We start from the raw sequence: 16568 nt of genomic DNA on the forward strand, positions 1-16568 counted from the left end.
GTGTGTATATATATATATACTATATATACTGTGTGTGTATATATATATATATATATATATAGTGTATTGACATGGCCGGCCGTCTCTCCTCAGCCACGCCCACAAGAACACGGTGATGGAGGTGAAGTGGAACCTGAACGGTAACTGGCTGCTGACGGCGTCACGTGACCACCTGTGTAAACTGTTTGACATCAGGAACCTGAAGGAGGAGCTGCAGGTGTTCAGAGGACACAAGAAGGAGGCCACAGGTGAGCGTGTCCACAGGTAGACCTGCAGCACGGCTACGGTCCTGATGATGATGATGATGATGATGATGATGATGGTTAAAGTGAACCAGAGTGTACTTCCTGTGTTTGCGTCCTCAGCGGTGGCGTGGCATCCCGTCCATGAAGGTCTGTTCGCCAGCGGAGGCTCTGACGGCTCTCTGCTCTTCTGGCACACTGGGTAACCATGACATCATCATGACATCATGACCTCACAGGGTCAAATCCGGCGTCACTATGAGCCGATGAATGTTCCTGTTCCCGTGGTTCTGGAGGTGCTGCTGTTTGACCAGTGGTTTGACTGTTTCCTGTTGCTGTGTGTGTCAGGGTGGAGAAGGGAGGTCGGAGGGATGGAGATGGCTCACGAGGGGATGATCTGGAGTCTGGCCTGGCACCCGCTGGGTCACATCCTCTGCTCCGGCTCCAACGACCACACCAGGTACACATACTACATCTATACTACCTCTATACTATACTACCTCTATACTATCTCTATACTTATACTACATCTATACTAATCTACATCTATACTATCTCTATACTATACTACCTCTATACTACCTCTATACTATCTCTATACTATACTACATCTATACTATACTACATCTATACTATCTCTATACTATACTACCTCTATACTACCTCTATACTATCTCTATACTATACTACATCTATACTATACTACATCTATACTATCTCTATACTATACTACCTCTATACTATCTCTATACTATACTACATCTATACTATACTACATCTATACTATCTCTATACTATACTACCTCTATACTATCTCTATACTATACTTACTACATCTATACTATACTACATCTATACTATCTCTATACTATACTACCTCTATACTATCTCTATACTATACTACATCTATACTATACTACATCTATACTATCTCTATACTATACTACCTCTATACTACCTCTATACTGTACTACATCTATACTATACTACCTCTATACTATCTCTATACTATACTACATCTATACTATACTACATCTATACTATCTCTATACTATACTACCTCTATACTATCTCTATACTATACTACATCTATACTATACTACCTCTATACTATCTCTATACTATACTACATCTATACTACCTCTATACTATACTACATCTATACTATACTATCTCTATACTACCTCTATACTATACTACATCTATACTACCTCTATACTATACTACATCTATACTATCTCTATACTATACTACATCTATACTACCTCTATACTATACTACCTCTATACTATACTACATCTATACTACCTCTATACTATACTACATCTATACTATCTCTATACTATACTACCTCTATACTACCTCTATACTATCTCTATACTATACTACCTCTATACTACCTCTATACTATCTCTATACTATACTACATCTATACTATACTACATCTATACTATCTCTATACTATACTACCTCTATACTACCTCTATACTATCTCTATACTATACTACATCTATACTATACTACATCTATACTATCTCTATACTATACTACCTCTATACTACCTCTATACTATCTCTATACTATACTACATCTATACTATACTACATCTATACTATCTCTATACTATACTACCTCTATACTACCTCTATACTATCTCTATACTATACTACATCTATACTATACTACATCTATACTATCTCTATACTATACTACCTCTATACTACCTCTATACTATCTCTATACTATACTACATCTATACTATACTACATCTATACTATCTCTATACTATACTACCTCTATACTACCTCTATACTATCTCTATACTATACTACCTCTATACTACCTCTATACTATCTCTATACTATACTACATCTATACTATACTACATCTATACTATCTCTATACTATACTACCTCTATACTATCTCTATACTATACTACATCTATACTATACTACATCTATACTATCTCTATACTATACTACCTCTATACTATCTCTATACTATACTACATCTATACTATACTACATCTATACTATCTCTATACTATACTACCTCTATACTATCTCTATACTATACTACATCTATACTATCTCTATACTATACTACCGCTATACTATCTCTATACTATACTACATCTATACTACCTCTATACTATACTACATCTATACTATACTATCTCTATACTACCTCTATACTATACTACATCTATACTACCTCTATACTATACTACATCTATACTATACTACATCTATACTATCTCTATACTATACTACATCTATACTACCTCTATACTATACTACCTCTATACTATCTCTATACTATACTACATCTATACTATACTACATCTATACTACATCTATACTATACTACATCTATACTACCTCTATACTATAGTACATCTATACTATACTACCTCTATACTACCTCTATACTATACTACATCTATACTACCTCTATACTATACTACATCTATACTATACTACCTCTATACTACCTCTATACTATACTACATCTATACTACCTCTATACTATACTACCTCTATACTATCTCTATACTATACTACATCTATACTATCTCTATACTATACTACATCTATACTATACTACATCTATACTATACTACCTCTATACTACCTCTATACTATCTCTATACTATACTACATCTATACTATACTACCTCTATACTATCTCTATACTATACTACATCTATACTACCTCTATACTATACTACCTCTATACTATCTCTATACTATACTACATCTATACTATACTACCTCTATACTACCTCTATACTATACTACATCTATACTACCTCTATACTACCTCTATACTATCTCTATACTATACTACATCTATACTATACTACATCTATACTATCTCTATACTATACTACCTCTATACTATACTACCTCTATACTACATCTATACTATACTACATCTATACTATCTCTATACTATACTACATCTATACTATACTACCTCTATACTACCTCTATACTATACTACATCTATACTACCTCTATACTATCTCTATACTATACTACATCTATACTATACTACCTCTATACTACCTCTATACTATACTACCTCTATACTACATCTGTACTATACTATCTCTATACTACCTCTATACTATACTACATCTATACTATACTACCTCTATACTATCTCTATACTATACTACATCTATACTACCTCTATACTATACTACCTCTATACTACATCTATACTATACTACATCTATACTATCTCTATACTACATCTATACTATACTACATCTATACTATCTCTATACTACCTCTATACTATACTACATCTATACTATACTACCTCTATACTATCTCTATACTATACTACATCTATACTACCTCTATACTATACTACCTCTATACTACATCTATACTATACTACATCTATACTATCTCTATACTACCTCTATACTATACTACATCTATACTATACTACCTCTATACTATCTCTATACTATACTACATCTATACTACCTCTATACTATACTACCTCTATACTACATCTATACTATACTACATCTATACTATCTCTATACTACCTCTATACTATACTACATCTATACTATACTACCTCTATACTACCTCTATACTATACTACATCTATACTACCTCTATACTATACTACATCTATACTATACTACATCTATACTATACTACCTCTATACTATACTACATCTATACTATACTACATCTATACTACCTCTATACTATCTCTATACTATACTACATCTATACTATACTACCTCTATACTACCTCTATACTATACTACATCTATACTATACTACATCTATACTATACTACCTCTATACTACCTCTATACTATACTACATCTATACTATACTACATCTATACTATACTACCTCTATACTACCTCTATACTATACTACATCTATACTACATCTATACTACATCTATACTACCTCTATACTATACTACATCTATACTATACTATCTCTATACTATACTACATCTATACTACATCTATACTATACTACATCTATACTACCTCTATACTATACTACATCTATACTATACTACCTCTATACTACCTCTATACTATACTACATCTATACTACATCTATACTACCTCTATACTATACTACATCTATACTACCTCTATACTATACTACCTCTATACTATACTACATCTATACTATACTACCTCTATACTACATCTATACTACATCTATACTACCTCTATACTATACTACCTCTATACTACATCTACACTACCTCTATACAGCATCCTGGGTCCCATCCTGTGTGAAACAGTGGCGGCAGCAGCAGCTTGTTTGTGTGAACTTTTGTCGGTGTTGTTTTGATGTTCCAGTAAGTTCTGGACGAGGAACCGCCCCGGTGACAAGATGAGGGACCGGTACAACCTGAACCTGCTGCCGGGGATGTCAGAGGACGGCATGGAGTACGGTGAGTGAGCCGTGAGCCGGAGGACCAATCACACGCAGCGCTGGTGATGTGATGTGATCCCAGCTGCTGATCTCTCTGTGGTTCTGTTGGTTCTGTTTCAGATGACGTGGACCTGAACAGCATGGCCACCATCCCCGGTATGGGGATCCCAGAGCAGCTGAAGGCCGCCATGGAGCAGGAGCAGAGCAGTAAGTCTGTTCCTGGAATCTCTCGGGTGTGTCTCGGGTGTGTCTCGGGTGCGTCTCGGGTGCGTCTCGGGTGCGTCTCGGGTGCGTCTCGGGTGGGTCTCGGGTGCGTCTCGGGTGCGTCTCGGGTGCGTCTCGGGTGTATCTCAGGTGTCTCTGTTGTCTCCAGGTAAAGAGACAGCTCCTGAGGTGGAGATGTCCATCCCGGGTCTAGACTGGGGCATGGATGAGGTCATGGGTAAAGACACCAAGAAGGTCCCGCAGAAGAAAGTCCCATACGCCAAACCGATCCCAGCCCAGTTCCAACAGGTAAACACCTGGACATTAACCTGGACATTAAACGGGTCAGTGCTGTAGAACCAGAAGAAAGCGTGTTAGTATGGTTGACTCTGGACTCCTTCCGTCTTCAGGCCTGGGCAGAGAATAAAGTACCCATGATGCCGCCTGGTGGAGAGTTGTCCAAAGACCGGAAGGTGGAGCAGAAAGTGGACGGGAAGAAGAAAACTCAGGCCGAGATGGAGCAGGAGATGGCAGCTCTGCAGTACACCAACCCCATGCTGCTGGAGGTACCGGCATGTCAGACTGTATGTTGCTGTATGGAATGATGCTTCTGATTTATACTGCAGACTCACCATGTTGAACATGAGATCATAATGACAATCATATCCTGGTTATACCAAGACAGAAAGAATTCATTGTTTACTTTTAAATATGAAAACAAACCCACGAAACCATCCAGCAATAAACCAACAACCCCCCTAATACCCTAGCAACCAACTAGCATTACCAGAGCAACCATGTAGTTACATCACAGGATTAACACGCAGAGCAACCACCTGAGCAACCTTTGAGCCAGGTAGCAACCAGCTAGCTGACTCACAGTAACCACCCAGTAACACCACAGTAACTACCCAGTAACACCACAGAAACTACCCAGTAACACCACAGTAACCACCCAGTAACACCACAGTAACTACCCAGTAACACCACCCAGTAACCACCCAGTAACACCACAGTAACACCGCAGTAACACCGCAGTAACACCACAGTAACACCACAGTAACTACCCAGTAACACCACAGTAACCACCCAGTAACATCAGCTCCCATCTGGAAGCTAAAGAATGAATGAACGTTTCCAGTGTAATCTGATTTTAATCCCGTTTTTGGTTCTCGCTGCAGCAGATGAAGATGAACCAGATGAACACAGACGGGAACATGGGGCCCCCACAGGGCCAGGGCCCGATGCCTCCCTTCTCTGGTCCTGGGGGTCCGATGCCTCCGGGCCAGCAGGGCTTTTCCTCAAACATGCCTCCTCAGCAGATGCCCAACAACATGGGGCCTCCCATGGGCCCCGGAGGCATGCAGCCTCCTTTCATGCCCCCTGGACAGATGGGGCCACCCTCTGGACCCCAGTCTCACCAGGGCCCCCCTCAGGGCATGATGGGACCACCAGACATGCAAGGACCCCAAGGTATGCAGAGACACCCTGGCCCGCCCAGAAATATGGGCCCCCAAGGGCCTCATGGTATGGGACCCAGAGGTATGCAGGGGCCCCATGGTGGGATGATGGGCCCCCCTCCTCGAGGAATGGGTCCAAGGGATCCTCAGGGGCCTCCACCTCAGGGGGGCATGATGCAACCTCAGGGGAACATGATGGGCCCGCAGGGTGGGATGATGGGGGGGCCCCCACCCAGGACACACGGCAACGGACCGAACAACTATGGCATGGGCAACATGCAGGGGCCCCCGGGAGGGATGCACGGGCCTCCAGGAAATATGCAGGGGCCCCCAGGTAACATGCAAGGACCCCATGGAAACATACAGGGGCCCCCACATGGAAATATGCAGGGACCCCCAGGAAACATCCAGGGCCCCTCGGGTAACATGCAAGGACCCCATGGAAACATGCAGGGGCCCCCATACATGCAGCACCAGGTGAGTTGATGTGATGGACGTCTGACTGGTTTTACAGTTGCTGTATGAACGAGTACCGTCTAAATCTGATTTGGTCTTTCCAGGGCCAGAACTCGGGGCCTATGATGGGACACGGGATGGGCCAGCAGGGGCCCAACAACAAAGGTAAGACCACACGGGACATGAACAGTGAAGCTCGAGACTTATTGAAGCAAGCAGGCGTTTGTGTTGGGTTGAGGTGACGTGGCGTCCCCCAGGGCTCCATGCTGGGCTCCATGCCGGGCTCCAGGAGTAGGCAGAGGAGAAGAGATGGGTCTTGAGACGGGACTGAAACAGTGAGAGGGATTCAGAGTCTCTGATGTGTTGCGGGAGGGAGTTCCAAAGCCTGGGAGCTGCCCTGGAGAATGCTCAGTTGGTGTTGAGGTAAATCTGAGTGTCATCGGCATAGCAGTGGAAGTCCAGGTTGAAGTGGCGGAGGATCTGACCGAGGGGGGATATGTAGAGTATGAAAAGGAGTGGATCGAGTACTGAGCCTTGGGGGACACCTTGTGTGACTGTGGATGTGGCAGAGGAGTTGTTGTGAAGGGAGATGAAATGAGATCTCTTGGTGAGGTAAGACCGGAGCCAGCTGAGGGCAGTACTTTCGATACCGATGTCTTGGAGTCTGGTGAGTAAGATGTTATGACTCACGGTATCGAAAGCTGCACTCAGGTCCAGGAGGATGAGGATGTTGAGGGCTCCGGTGTCAGCAGAGGTGAGGAGCTGATTAAGGACTTGGAGGATTGCAGTTTCTATGCTGTGGAGGGGTTCAAACAAGTTCAAACAAGTTGTTGGAATGCAGGTGGGATTGGAGCTGGGTGGAGACGAGGCGTTCGAGGGTTTTGGAGAGGAAGGGGAGGTTGGAGATAGGGCGGTAATGATTGAGACAGGAGGGGTCCAGACCAGGTTTCTTGAGTGTGGGGGTGACAGCAGCAGTTTTGAAGGCTGATGGGACAGTTCCATGGGACAGTGAGGAGTTGAAGAGGTCGGTGAGGTAGGGGCATAGGACAGGGAGGCAGGACTTCAGCAGGGGGGTCGGGAGGGGGTCCAGGGAGCAGTTGGTGGGTTTGGATGTGCTGATGAGTTTGGCAATGGTTGCTGAGTCAACAGGGTCGAACCGGGAGAGGCAGTGCTGGGGGTGAACGGTCAGGGGGTCCAGAGGGATGGAGAGAATAGGGGTCGGTGTGGTTGCTGCTGGGTCAGACTGGGGGAGCAGTGAGTTGTTGATGGTGGTGATTTTGTCGCTGAAGAACTGAAGGAATGAGTTACATAGATCAGGTGAGGGGTCAGAGAGGGTGTTGGCACGAGGCCTGAGGAGTGTTGACAGTGGAGAAGAGGGTTCGGGGGTTACGGGTGGGGTCATTGATGATGGTGGAGAAGTAGTCAGATTTGGCAGCAGTGATGGCGTCTTTGTAGGTGATGAGGTGAGATTTGTAGGATTTCCGGTGAACAGTGAGTGATGACTTTCTCCAGAGGCGTTCAAGCTGGCGGCCGGTCTGTTTGAGTTTTCTGAGGTGGGGTGTGAACCAGGGGGAGGAGGTGTTGAATGAAACAGTTTTGGTTCTCAGGGGGGCCAGTGAGTTGAGGGAGGCAGACAGGGTGGCGTTGAGGTGGTTGGTGAGATCATCAGGTGAGGTGGGGGGTGGGTCCAGGTGGAGGGCAGCAGATAGCAGGTCGGAGAGATGGAGGGGATCAGATGGACTCAGTGTTACGGAATGAGATGACTCTGGGGAGTTTCAGACGGGGTGATGGGGAAGGGGTGTTGGGGACGGGGTGATGGGGAAGGGATTGTGAATTGGATGAGTTTGTGATCAGAAAGGGGAAAGGGGGATGGGTGGATGTTCAGAACCGGGACGTTGGCAGAGCAGACGAGATCTAGAATATGGCCTTTATTGTGTGTGGGGAAGGTGATGTGCTGGGTGAGGTTGAAGTTGTCCAGTAGAGTGGAGAAATCAGAGGCAAGTTTACAGGTGGGGGAGTCCATGTGGATGTTGAAGTCGCCCAGTAGCAGTAGGGGTAAGGGGAGGGATGATGCTAGGGTGAGGAGTTCAGACAGATCGGAGAGGAAGGAGGAATTTGGTTTAGGTGGGCGGTAGATGAGGATGACTGTGGTGGAGCAGGTGTTGAAGGCGAGGGATTCGAATGATGTGACTGTAGGGAAAGTGAGTGGAGTCGAACTGTTAGAAAAGGTTCCTGGTTCACATCAGGACAGAACTCTGTTTGGATCCCGGTCCTGATAACCACTGTTGGCTCTTCTCAGACCCTCGGGGGCCGCCGCCCAACCACCACATGGGCCCTCCAGACCGACAGGGTCCAGGGGGACCGGACCAGGGATCAGGGCCTTACTGGGGGGACAACCAGCAGGGTCGACGTGGACCACAGGACTTTGATGGAGGCCAGGACTTCCATGGCAGAGGGGAGGAGGGCTGGAGACCAGGATCTGGATCAGGATCTGGACCAGGATACCAGGGAGGAGGAGGAGGAGGACACAGGGGGGGAGGACACCGAGGAGGAGGAGCAGGAGGAGCAGGAGGAGGAGGGAACGGAGGGAACTGGGGCTCCGAAGAGAGGTTCACCGGAGGAGAGTTCAGAGGACGGAGAGACGAAAGGTGAGCAGTCTGATAGACCCTGCAGCCCCTCAGGGGTCTGAACCAGGGACGCACCGGTCCCACTATTTCAGTCCTGATATCCGGTACCTGGGCTCTGGGTGTCGGCCTGATATCCGGTACCTGGGCTCTGGGTGTGGGTAACGGGTGTGAACTGAACTCTGTGGTGTTCCAGGTTCAGAGGAGGAGGAGGCCCCGGCCGGCCCGGAGCTCGAGGTTACTCTGAGGACTACGGGGGCCAGGAGGACAGCTTTGAGGGCCCCGAGGAGATGAGTCGAGGCTGGGACAACGGAGGTCGAGGGAGACCTCCTCGGGGAGGAGGTCCACCCAGAGGAGGAGGTGAGACGTGTCCCCTGGTCCTCACCAGGACAGAGGCCCCGTTCACACCTGGTATTAATGAGTTAATGTTAATAATGTAATGTTAATACCAGGTGTGAACGGGGCCTCTGAGGACTCATAATACCAGGTGTGAACGGGGCCTCTGAGGACTCATGATAATACCAGGTGTGAACGGGGCCTCTGAGGACTCATGATAATACCAGGTGTGAACAGAAAACTATTTCTGTGCAGACTCTTATTGTGGCGGGTGTCTCCTTGGCTTCCTGTCTGCAGGTCACGATGGTTACCGGGACGGTCAGCAGATGCATGATGGGACGTCTCCGGCTGGTCGTGAGCGCTCCTCGTCCCTGCAGGGGATGGACATGGCGTCTCTGCCCCCCCGGAAGCGCCCGTGGCAGGACGGACCGGGAACCGGAGACCCCCGAGAGCGCGAGTCCCCCGGAGCTGACGGAGGTCAGAGTTCAGCTGCCCCCCCACCCCACATCTGATGCCATAAACCAAGTCCTGTTTAATTGACCCCCTTTGTTCCCGGCAGGTCGCCCCCCCCAGAGGGAGGACGGCGGTTACGGTCCGCCTGGTCGGGGTGGACGAGGCGGCTGGGGTCCCGGAGGAGGACCTGGACCAGGACCGGCCCTTAGGAGAGGAGGACCAGCACCCAGAGGACCACCGAGGGGGGGCGTCCGGGGCCGGTAGTCCTGAAGAACAGAACTCCCATCACCCCGCCCCCCCCCCCCCACCCCACAGACCTGATCCCCGAAACCTTCAGACAAACTTTGGTCATGTGACACACGGAGATCTACGCTGGTTTGTGATTGGTCCGTACGGACGGAGCCGACAGGAAGCAGCCGCGTCACCGAGGCTGGTCTCTGATTGGTCCGTACGGACGGAGCCGACAGGAAGCAGCCGACAGGAAGCAGCCGCGTCACCGAGGCTGGTCTCTGATTGGTCCGTACGGACGGAGCCGACAGGAAGCAGCCGACAGGAAGCAGCCGACAGGAAGCAGCCGACAGGAAGCAGCCGCGTCACCGAGGCTGGTCTCTGATTGGTCCGTACGGACGGAGCCGACAGGAAGCAGCCGACAGGAAGCAGCCGCGTCCCCGAGGCTGGTTTTAATGTAAAATACTGTAGAGAATCATCACGTCTCTTTTATTTCAGAGTCACAGTCTTGTTGCTTTTTGTAAAAGATTTCTATGTTTGTGTTTTCACTGAGGTGGACAATAAAGATTCACACTTCAACTCCGTCGTCACGACACCTTCATTAACACCTAATAACACCTCGTTAATACCTAATAATACCTAATTTACACCTAATAACACCTCGTTAATACTTAATAATACCTAATAATACCTACGCTGTGTTGAATACTCCATTCTGATTGGTCAATCATGGTGTTGTGCAGTCTGATATTTCTTTATAACAGACCGTTGCTACGTATAGCAGACCATTGCTACGTATAACAGACAGTTGCTACGTATAACGGACCGTTGCTACGTATAGCAGACCGTTGCTACGTATAACGGACCGTTGCTACGTATAACAGAGCGTTGCTACGTATAACGGACCGTTGCTACGTATAGCAGAGCGTTGCTACGTATAACGGACCGTTGCTACGTATAACAGAGCGTTGCTACGTATAACGGACCGTTGCTACGTATAGCAGACCGTTGCTACGTATAACGGACCGTTGCTACGTATAACAGAGCGTTGCTACGTATAACGGACCGTTGCTACGTATAGCAGACCGTTGCTACGTATAACGGACCGTTGCTACGTATAACAGAGCGTTGCTACGTATAACGGACCGTTGCTACGTATAGCAGACCGTTGCTACGTATAGCAGACCGTTGCTACGTATAACGGACAGTTGCTACGTATAGCAGACCGTTGCTACGTATAACGGACCGTTGCTACGTATAGCAGACAGTTGCTACGTATAGCAGACCGTTGCTACGTATAACGGACCGTTGCTACGTATAGCAGACAGTTGCTACGTATAGCGGACCGTTGCTACGTATAACGGACCGTTGCTACGTATAACGGACAGTTGCTACGTATAGCAGACCGTTGCTACGTATAGCAGACAGTTGCAAAGTATAACAGACCGTTGCTACGTATAACGGACCGTTGCTACATACATAATATCTCGTTAATACCAATTAATTTATATCCAAAAGAGGTGAATCATGTCTGTAAATTAATATTTACTACTGAGTACTCGGAGTACTCAGAGTACTCCGAATACTCTGAGTACTCTGAGTACTCAGTCAGTACTCAGTATTGTGTTCACAGGTCAGAGGTCAGAGGTCACAGCTGATACATGAAACCATCTTTAGTTTTTTATTTCCTTATTAAAGTGATTTTCTTCAGAAACATGTTATTGATTAAAGCGCCTCAGAGGAGATACAGTATATTATACAGTCTATTATACAGTCTATATACAGTCTGTTATACAGTCTATAGTCTATTATGCAGTCTATAGTCTGTTATACAGTCTATAGACTGTTATACAGTCTATAGTCTGTTATACAGTCTATAGACTGTTATACAGTCTATAGACTGTTATACAGTCTGTTATACAGTCTATAGTCTATTATACAGTCTGTTATACAGTCTATAGTCTGTTATACAGTCTATTATACAGTCTATAGTCTGTTATACAGTCTGTTATACAGTCTATAGTCTGTTATACAGTCTATAGTCTGTTATACAGTCTATAGTCTGTTATACAGTCTATAGACTGTTATACAGTCTGTTATACAGTCTATAGTCTGTTATACAGTCTATTATACAGTCTATAGTCTGTTATACAGTCTATAGTCTATTATACAGTCTGTTATACAGTCTATAGTCTGTTATACAGTCTATATACAGTCTGTAGGAGTCCCTCTGAGCAGGACAGCGTTCAGGGTCTAGTCTCAGTGAGTCCTGCAGGACAGCGTTCAGGGTCTAGTCTCAGTGAGTCCTGCAGGACAGCGTTCAGGGTTTAGTCTCAGTGAGTCCTGCAGGACAGCGTTCAGGGTCTAGTCTCAGTGAGACCTGCAGGACAGCGTTCAGGGTTTAGTCTCAGTGAGACCTGCAGGACAGCGTTCAGGGTTTAGTCTCAGTGAGACCTGCAGGACAGCGTTCAGGGTTTAGTCTCAGTGAGTCCTGCAGGACAGCGTTCAGGGTTTAGTCTCAGTGAGTCCTGCAGGACAGCGTTCAGGGTCTAGTCTCAGTGAGACCTGCAGGACAGCGTTCAGGGTTTAGTCTCAGTGAGTCCTGCAGGACAGCGTTCAGGGTTTAGTCTCAGTGAGACCTGCAGGACAGCGTTCAGGGTCTAGTCTCAGTGAGTCCTGCAGGACAGCGTTCAGGGTTTAGTCTCAGTGAGACCTGCAGGACAGCGTTCAGGGTTTAGTCTCAGTGAGTCCTGCAGGACAGCGTTCAGGGTTTAGTCTCAGTGAGTCCTGCAGGACAGCGTTCAGGGTTTAGTCTCAGTGAGTCCTGCAGGACAGCGTTCAGGGTTTAGTCTCAGTGAGTCCTGCAGGACAGCGTTCAGGGTTTAGTCGCAGTGAGTCCTGCAGAGGAATGTCCCGGTGGTCTCCAGCTGGTCCCGGTCAGACCGGGTCAGACCGGCAGACTCCTCCTGATGCTGGTCTTCAGCAGCCCCCCCAGGAGGCGGACCCCGGCGGTCCCCCCCGGCAGCAGGGCCACCAGGTAGACCAGGACCACGGAGACCTGTAGTCCGGCTCCCAGCGCCGTCAGCGCGGTGCTGTGGAGCCGCAGCGCCGCGTACAGAGTCCCGCAGAGCGAGACCAGGTACCAGGCGGCTCCGGGGGAGTTCTGCAGACCGGAACAGAGTCTTCCGGGTCCCAGCAGGACCCCCGCGGCCAGCAGGAGGAACAGGGACCCCAGAGACCACAGCAGGGCGAACTTGCGGGAGTAGACCAGCAGCAGCGGAGCGTAGAGACCCGCCAGACTGAAACATAGCAGGGACAACAGAACCAGAACCCCCAGGACCAGGACCCGCTGAGACCGGCTCATAGGCAGGCACGGGTCCGGATCAGACCAGGACCACGACCACGAGCCGGACCAGGGCCACGACCACGACCCGGGTCCTCCAGAGCTCGGTCCAGACCCGGGTCCGGGTCCTGGTCCTGGTCTGCCGGTCCAGGGTCTGGACCACCGCCCGAACCAGCTCCCCGGGACCGGATCCGGCTCCGCCTGGTCCAGGTCCACCGTGGTGCTGGATCCGGACTGGGAGGTGGTTCTGGTTCCTTTAGACTGGGACTGGGATCCGGACTGGGATCCGGACCGGGTCAGGTAGTCCTGAAGCTGCCGGTTCAGATCCGCCATCACGGGAAGCTAACAGGCTAACTGCTAACAGGAAGCAGGAAGCACTTCTTCTTCTGCTGCTGCTAAACTTCCGGTAGTCCTCCACAGGTCCTCTCTGACTTCCGGTAGTCCTCCACAGGTCCTCTCTGACTTCCGGTAGTCCTCCACAGGTCCTCTCTGACTTCCGGCTGCTGGTTCAAACCTTTTATAGACAAAAAATAGACATATACATATATATATGTATATATACTTTTTTCAGAGATCAGTTGTAGTATTTATTAATTATTAATTATTAATTATTTCTAGATGAATATAGATAATAATCAATAAGATCAGAGGTGTTTATATTTACAGTCTCTGGTTTCAGACTCTTATTTTGGTAAAAGTCACATGACTTCCGTTCACAGCTGTCAGTCTAAAATTAACCCCCCCCCCCCCACACACCCATCTAGGGTATCAGCAGAGAGAGAGAGAGTTCATTCAGAGAGCTGATCAGAGGAAGGAACAACCTTAACTAACCAGGTAACACTCACACACACACACACACACACACTCACACACACACACACACACTCACACACACACACACACACACACACACACACTCACACACACACACTCACACACACACACACACACACACTCTCTCACACACACACACACACACACACACACACTCACACACACACACTCACACACACACACACAAGCACACACACACACACACACACACACACACACTCACACACACACACACACTCACACACACACACTCACACACACACACACACACACTCTCTCACACACACACACACACACACACACACACACACACAAGCACACACACACACACACACACACACACACACACACACACACACACACACAAGCACACACACACACACACACACACACAAGCACACACACACACACACACACACACACACACACACTCACACACACACACACACACACACTCTCTCACACACACACACACACACACACACACACACACACACACACACACACTCTCTGTCTCATGAGGTCTATCTCAGTCTGGTCCAGGTTAGCCTAGCTTAGCATAAAACACTGCTACAGAGCTCCATGTACTTCTAGTACTAATACCACAGTAGAAGTACTCTGTTCCAGTAGAAGTACTAGTAGAAGTACTCTGTTCCAGTAGAAGTACTAGTAGAAGTACTCTGTTCCAGTAGAAGTACTCTGTTCCAGTAGAGGTACTAGTACTCCTTCCTCCCGGTCCTCAGTAGTAGTGTATGTTAACGTGTGTTTCTTGACAGATGATGACGCTGTCTCAGATCACGCCCACGCTGTTCCTCAGCGGCGCCGACGCCCCCCTCAACGCCGCGCTGATGTCACAGAAAGGCATCACGCTGATTGTCAACGCCACGCTCAGCCACGCCTGCCCCGCCTACCCGGGGGTGGAGTGCGTGCGGGTTCCCGTCCCCGACCTGCCCAGCGCTCGCCTCGGAGACCACTTTGACCGAGTGGCCGAGCGTATCCACGGCAACCGTGGGCGGGGCACTCTGGTGCACTGCGCCGTCGGTATGAGCCGTTCGCCGGCGTTAGTGATGGCGTACCTGATGCGGTACCGAGCGGTGACGCTCCGCCAGGCGCACCGCTGGGTGCAGGACAGCCGGCCCTTCGTCAGGCTGAACGCCGGCTTCTGGGAGCAGCTGCTGCAGTACGAGAGGAGGCTGTACGGCAAGAACACGGTCAGGGTGGCCGCGGTCCGAGAGACGCCGACGCCACCGCTGGCGCCCAGGTCGGTGCCGCCGCAGCAGACCAACCGGCTAACGCTGGTCCACAAGTCGCCTCTGATGATCCGGGCATCACTGATGTCACCGTCGCAGGCGATGACACCAGCAAACAAGCGAAGAAGAGGAACCAAATCCAGCAGCATCAAAGTCTAAACGCTGAGGGGCCGCCGACGGAACGGCGAGGGACAGCTGACAGAACGCCGAGGGACAGCTGACAGAACGCCGAGGGGACGCCAAGGGGCCGCAGAGGGGCCGCTGCTCGCAAACACAAAAAACAACCTTTTCTTCCTTGTGTAAACCTACATAACCCACAATGCAACTGGACCACTGACAGCGGAGGTCAGGGCGGTGGCGACCTGCGACCAAACGGACTTCACCGACGTGACGACGTTCCACATTTATTTAGTTAAACTGATCTGATGTTGTAAATCTAAATGTTTCTGTCTCAGCTGGAAAACATTCAATCTGATTATTACACGGCTCTGTTGAATACTCGATTCTGATTGGTCAATAACGGCGTTCTGCAGTCTGTTTACATATAGCAGACCGTTGCTACGTATAGCAGACCGTTGCTACGTATAGCAGACCGTTGCTACGTATAACAGACCGTTGCTACGTATAGCAGACCGTTGCTACGTATAACAGACCGTTGCTACGTATAGCAGACCGTTGCTACGTATAACAGACCGTTGCTA

General features: G+C 48.0%; 3 protein-coding genes across 5 annotated transcripts in view; 2 read left to right on the top strand and 1 right to left on the bottom strand.

Moving 5' to 3' along the window:
• The window catches only part of wdr33 (WD repeat domain 33), a 34219-nt gene extending 23675 nt beyond the window's left edge, over nucleotides 1-10544 (top strand). Inside the window, exons 9-21 of one of the 2 annotated variants that reach the window (XM_074649829.1) lie at nucleotides 94-248; nucleotides 366-444; nucleotides 598-702; nucleotides 4604-4698; nucleotides 4800-4886; nucleotides 5053-5192; nucleotides 5294-5449; nucleotides 6065-6820; nucleotides 6904-6964; nucleotides 9099-9447; nucleotides 9620-9783; nucleotides 10057-10236; nucleotides 10319-10544. In XM_074649829.1, coding sequence (XP_074505930.1) covers nucleotides 94-248; nucleotides 366-444; nucleotides 598-702; nucleotides 4604-4698; nucleotides 4800-4886; nucleotides 5053-5192; nucleotides 5294-5449; nucleotides 6065-6820; nucleotides 6904-6964; nucleotides 9099-9447; nucleotides 9620-9783; nucleotides 10057-10236; nucleotides 10319-10476 — 2485 coding nt within the window. In that variant the 3' untranslated portion in view covers nucleotides 10477-10544. Of the gene's footprint in view, nucleotides 1-93; nucleotides 249-365; nucleotides 445-590; nucleotides 703-4603; nucleotides 4699-4799; nucleotides 4887-5052; nucleotides 5193-5293; nucleotides 5450-6064; nucleotides 6821-6903; nucleotides 6965-9098; nucleotides 9448-9619; nucleotides 9784-10056; nucleotides 10237-10318 lie in introns of those variants that run through there. The other variant, XR_012595748.1, reaches the window with a different exon arrangement.
• Nucleotides 10545-13387: 2843 nt separating this feature from the next.
• sft2d3 (SFT2 domain containing 3) lies at nucleotides 13388-14116 on the bottom strand. The gene has a single exon (XM_074649830.1). The coding sequence runs from the start codon at nucleotides 14114-14116 to the stop codon at nucleotides 13388-13390; it is 729 nt and encodes a 242-aa protein (XP_074505931.1).
• LOC141776339 (dual specificity protein phosphatase 18) lies at nucleotides 14045-16085 on the top strand. 2 transcript variants are annotated; one of them, XM_074649833.1, is made up of 2 exons: nucleotides 14045-14189; nucleotides 15394-16085. In XM_074649833.1, exon 2 carries the CDS (start codon nucleotides 15394-15396, stop codon nucleotides 16024-16026), a length of 633 nt encoding a protein of 210 aa, XP_074505934.1. In that variant the 5' UTR covers nucleotides 14045-14189; the 3' UTR covers nucleotides 16027-16085. The 2 variants fall into 2 exon arrangements, with proteins under 2 accessions (XP_074505934.1, XP_074505933.1); XM_074649832.1 differs by lacking the exon at nucleotides 14045-14189 and adding an exon at nucleotides 14418-14617.
• Nucleotides 16086-16568: the final 483 nt, after the last annotated feature.

This window comes from Sebastes fasciatus, chromosome 11 (genome assembly GCF_043250625.1).
Source record: "Sebastes fasciatus isolate fSebFas1 chromosome 11, fSebFas1.pri, whole genome shotgun sequence".
In the NCBI taxonomy this organism is placed as follows: Eukaryota; Metazoa; Chordata; class Actinopteri; order Perciformes; family Sebastidae; genus Sebastes; species Sebastes fasciatus.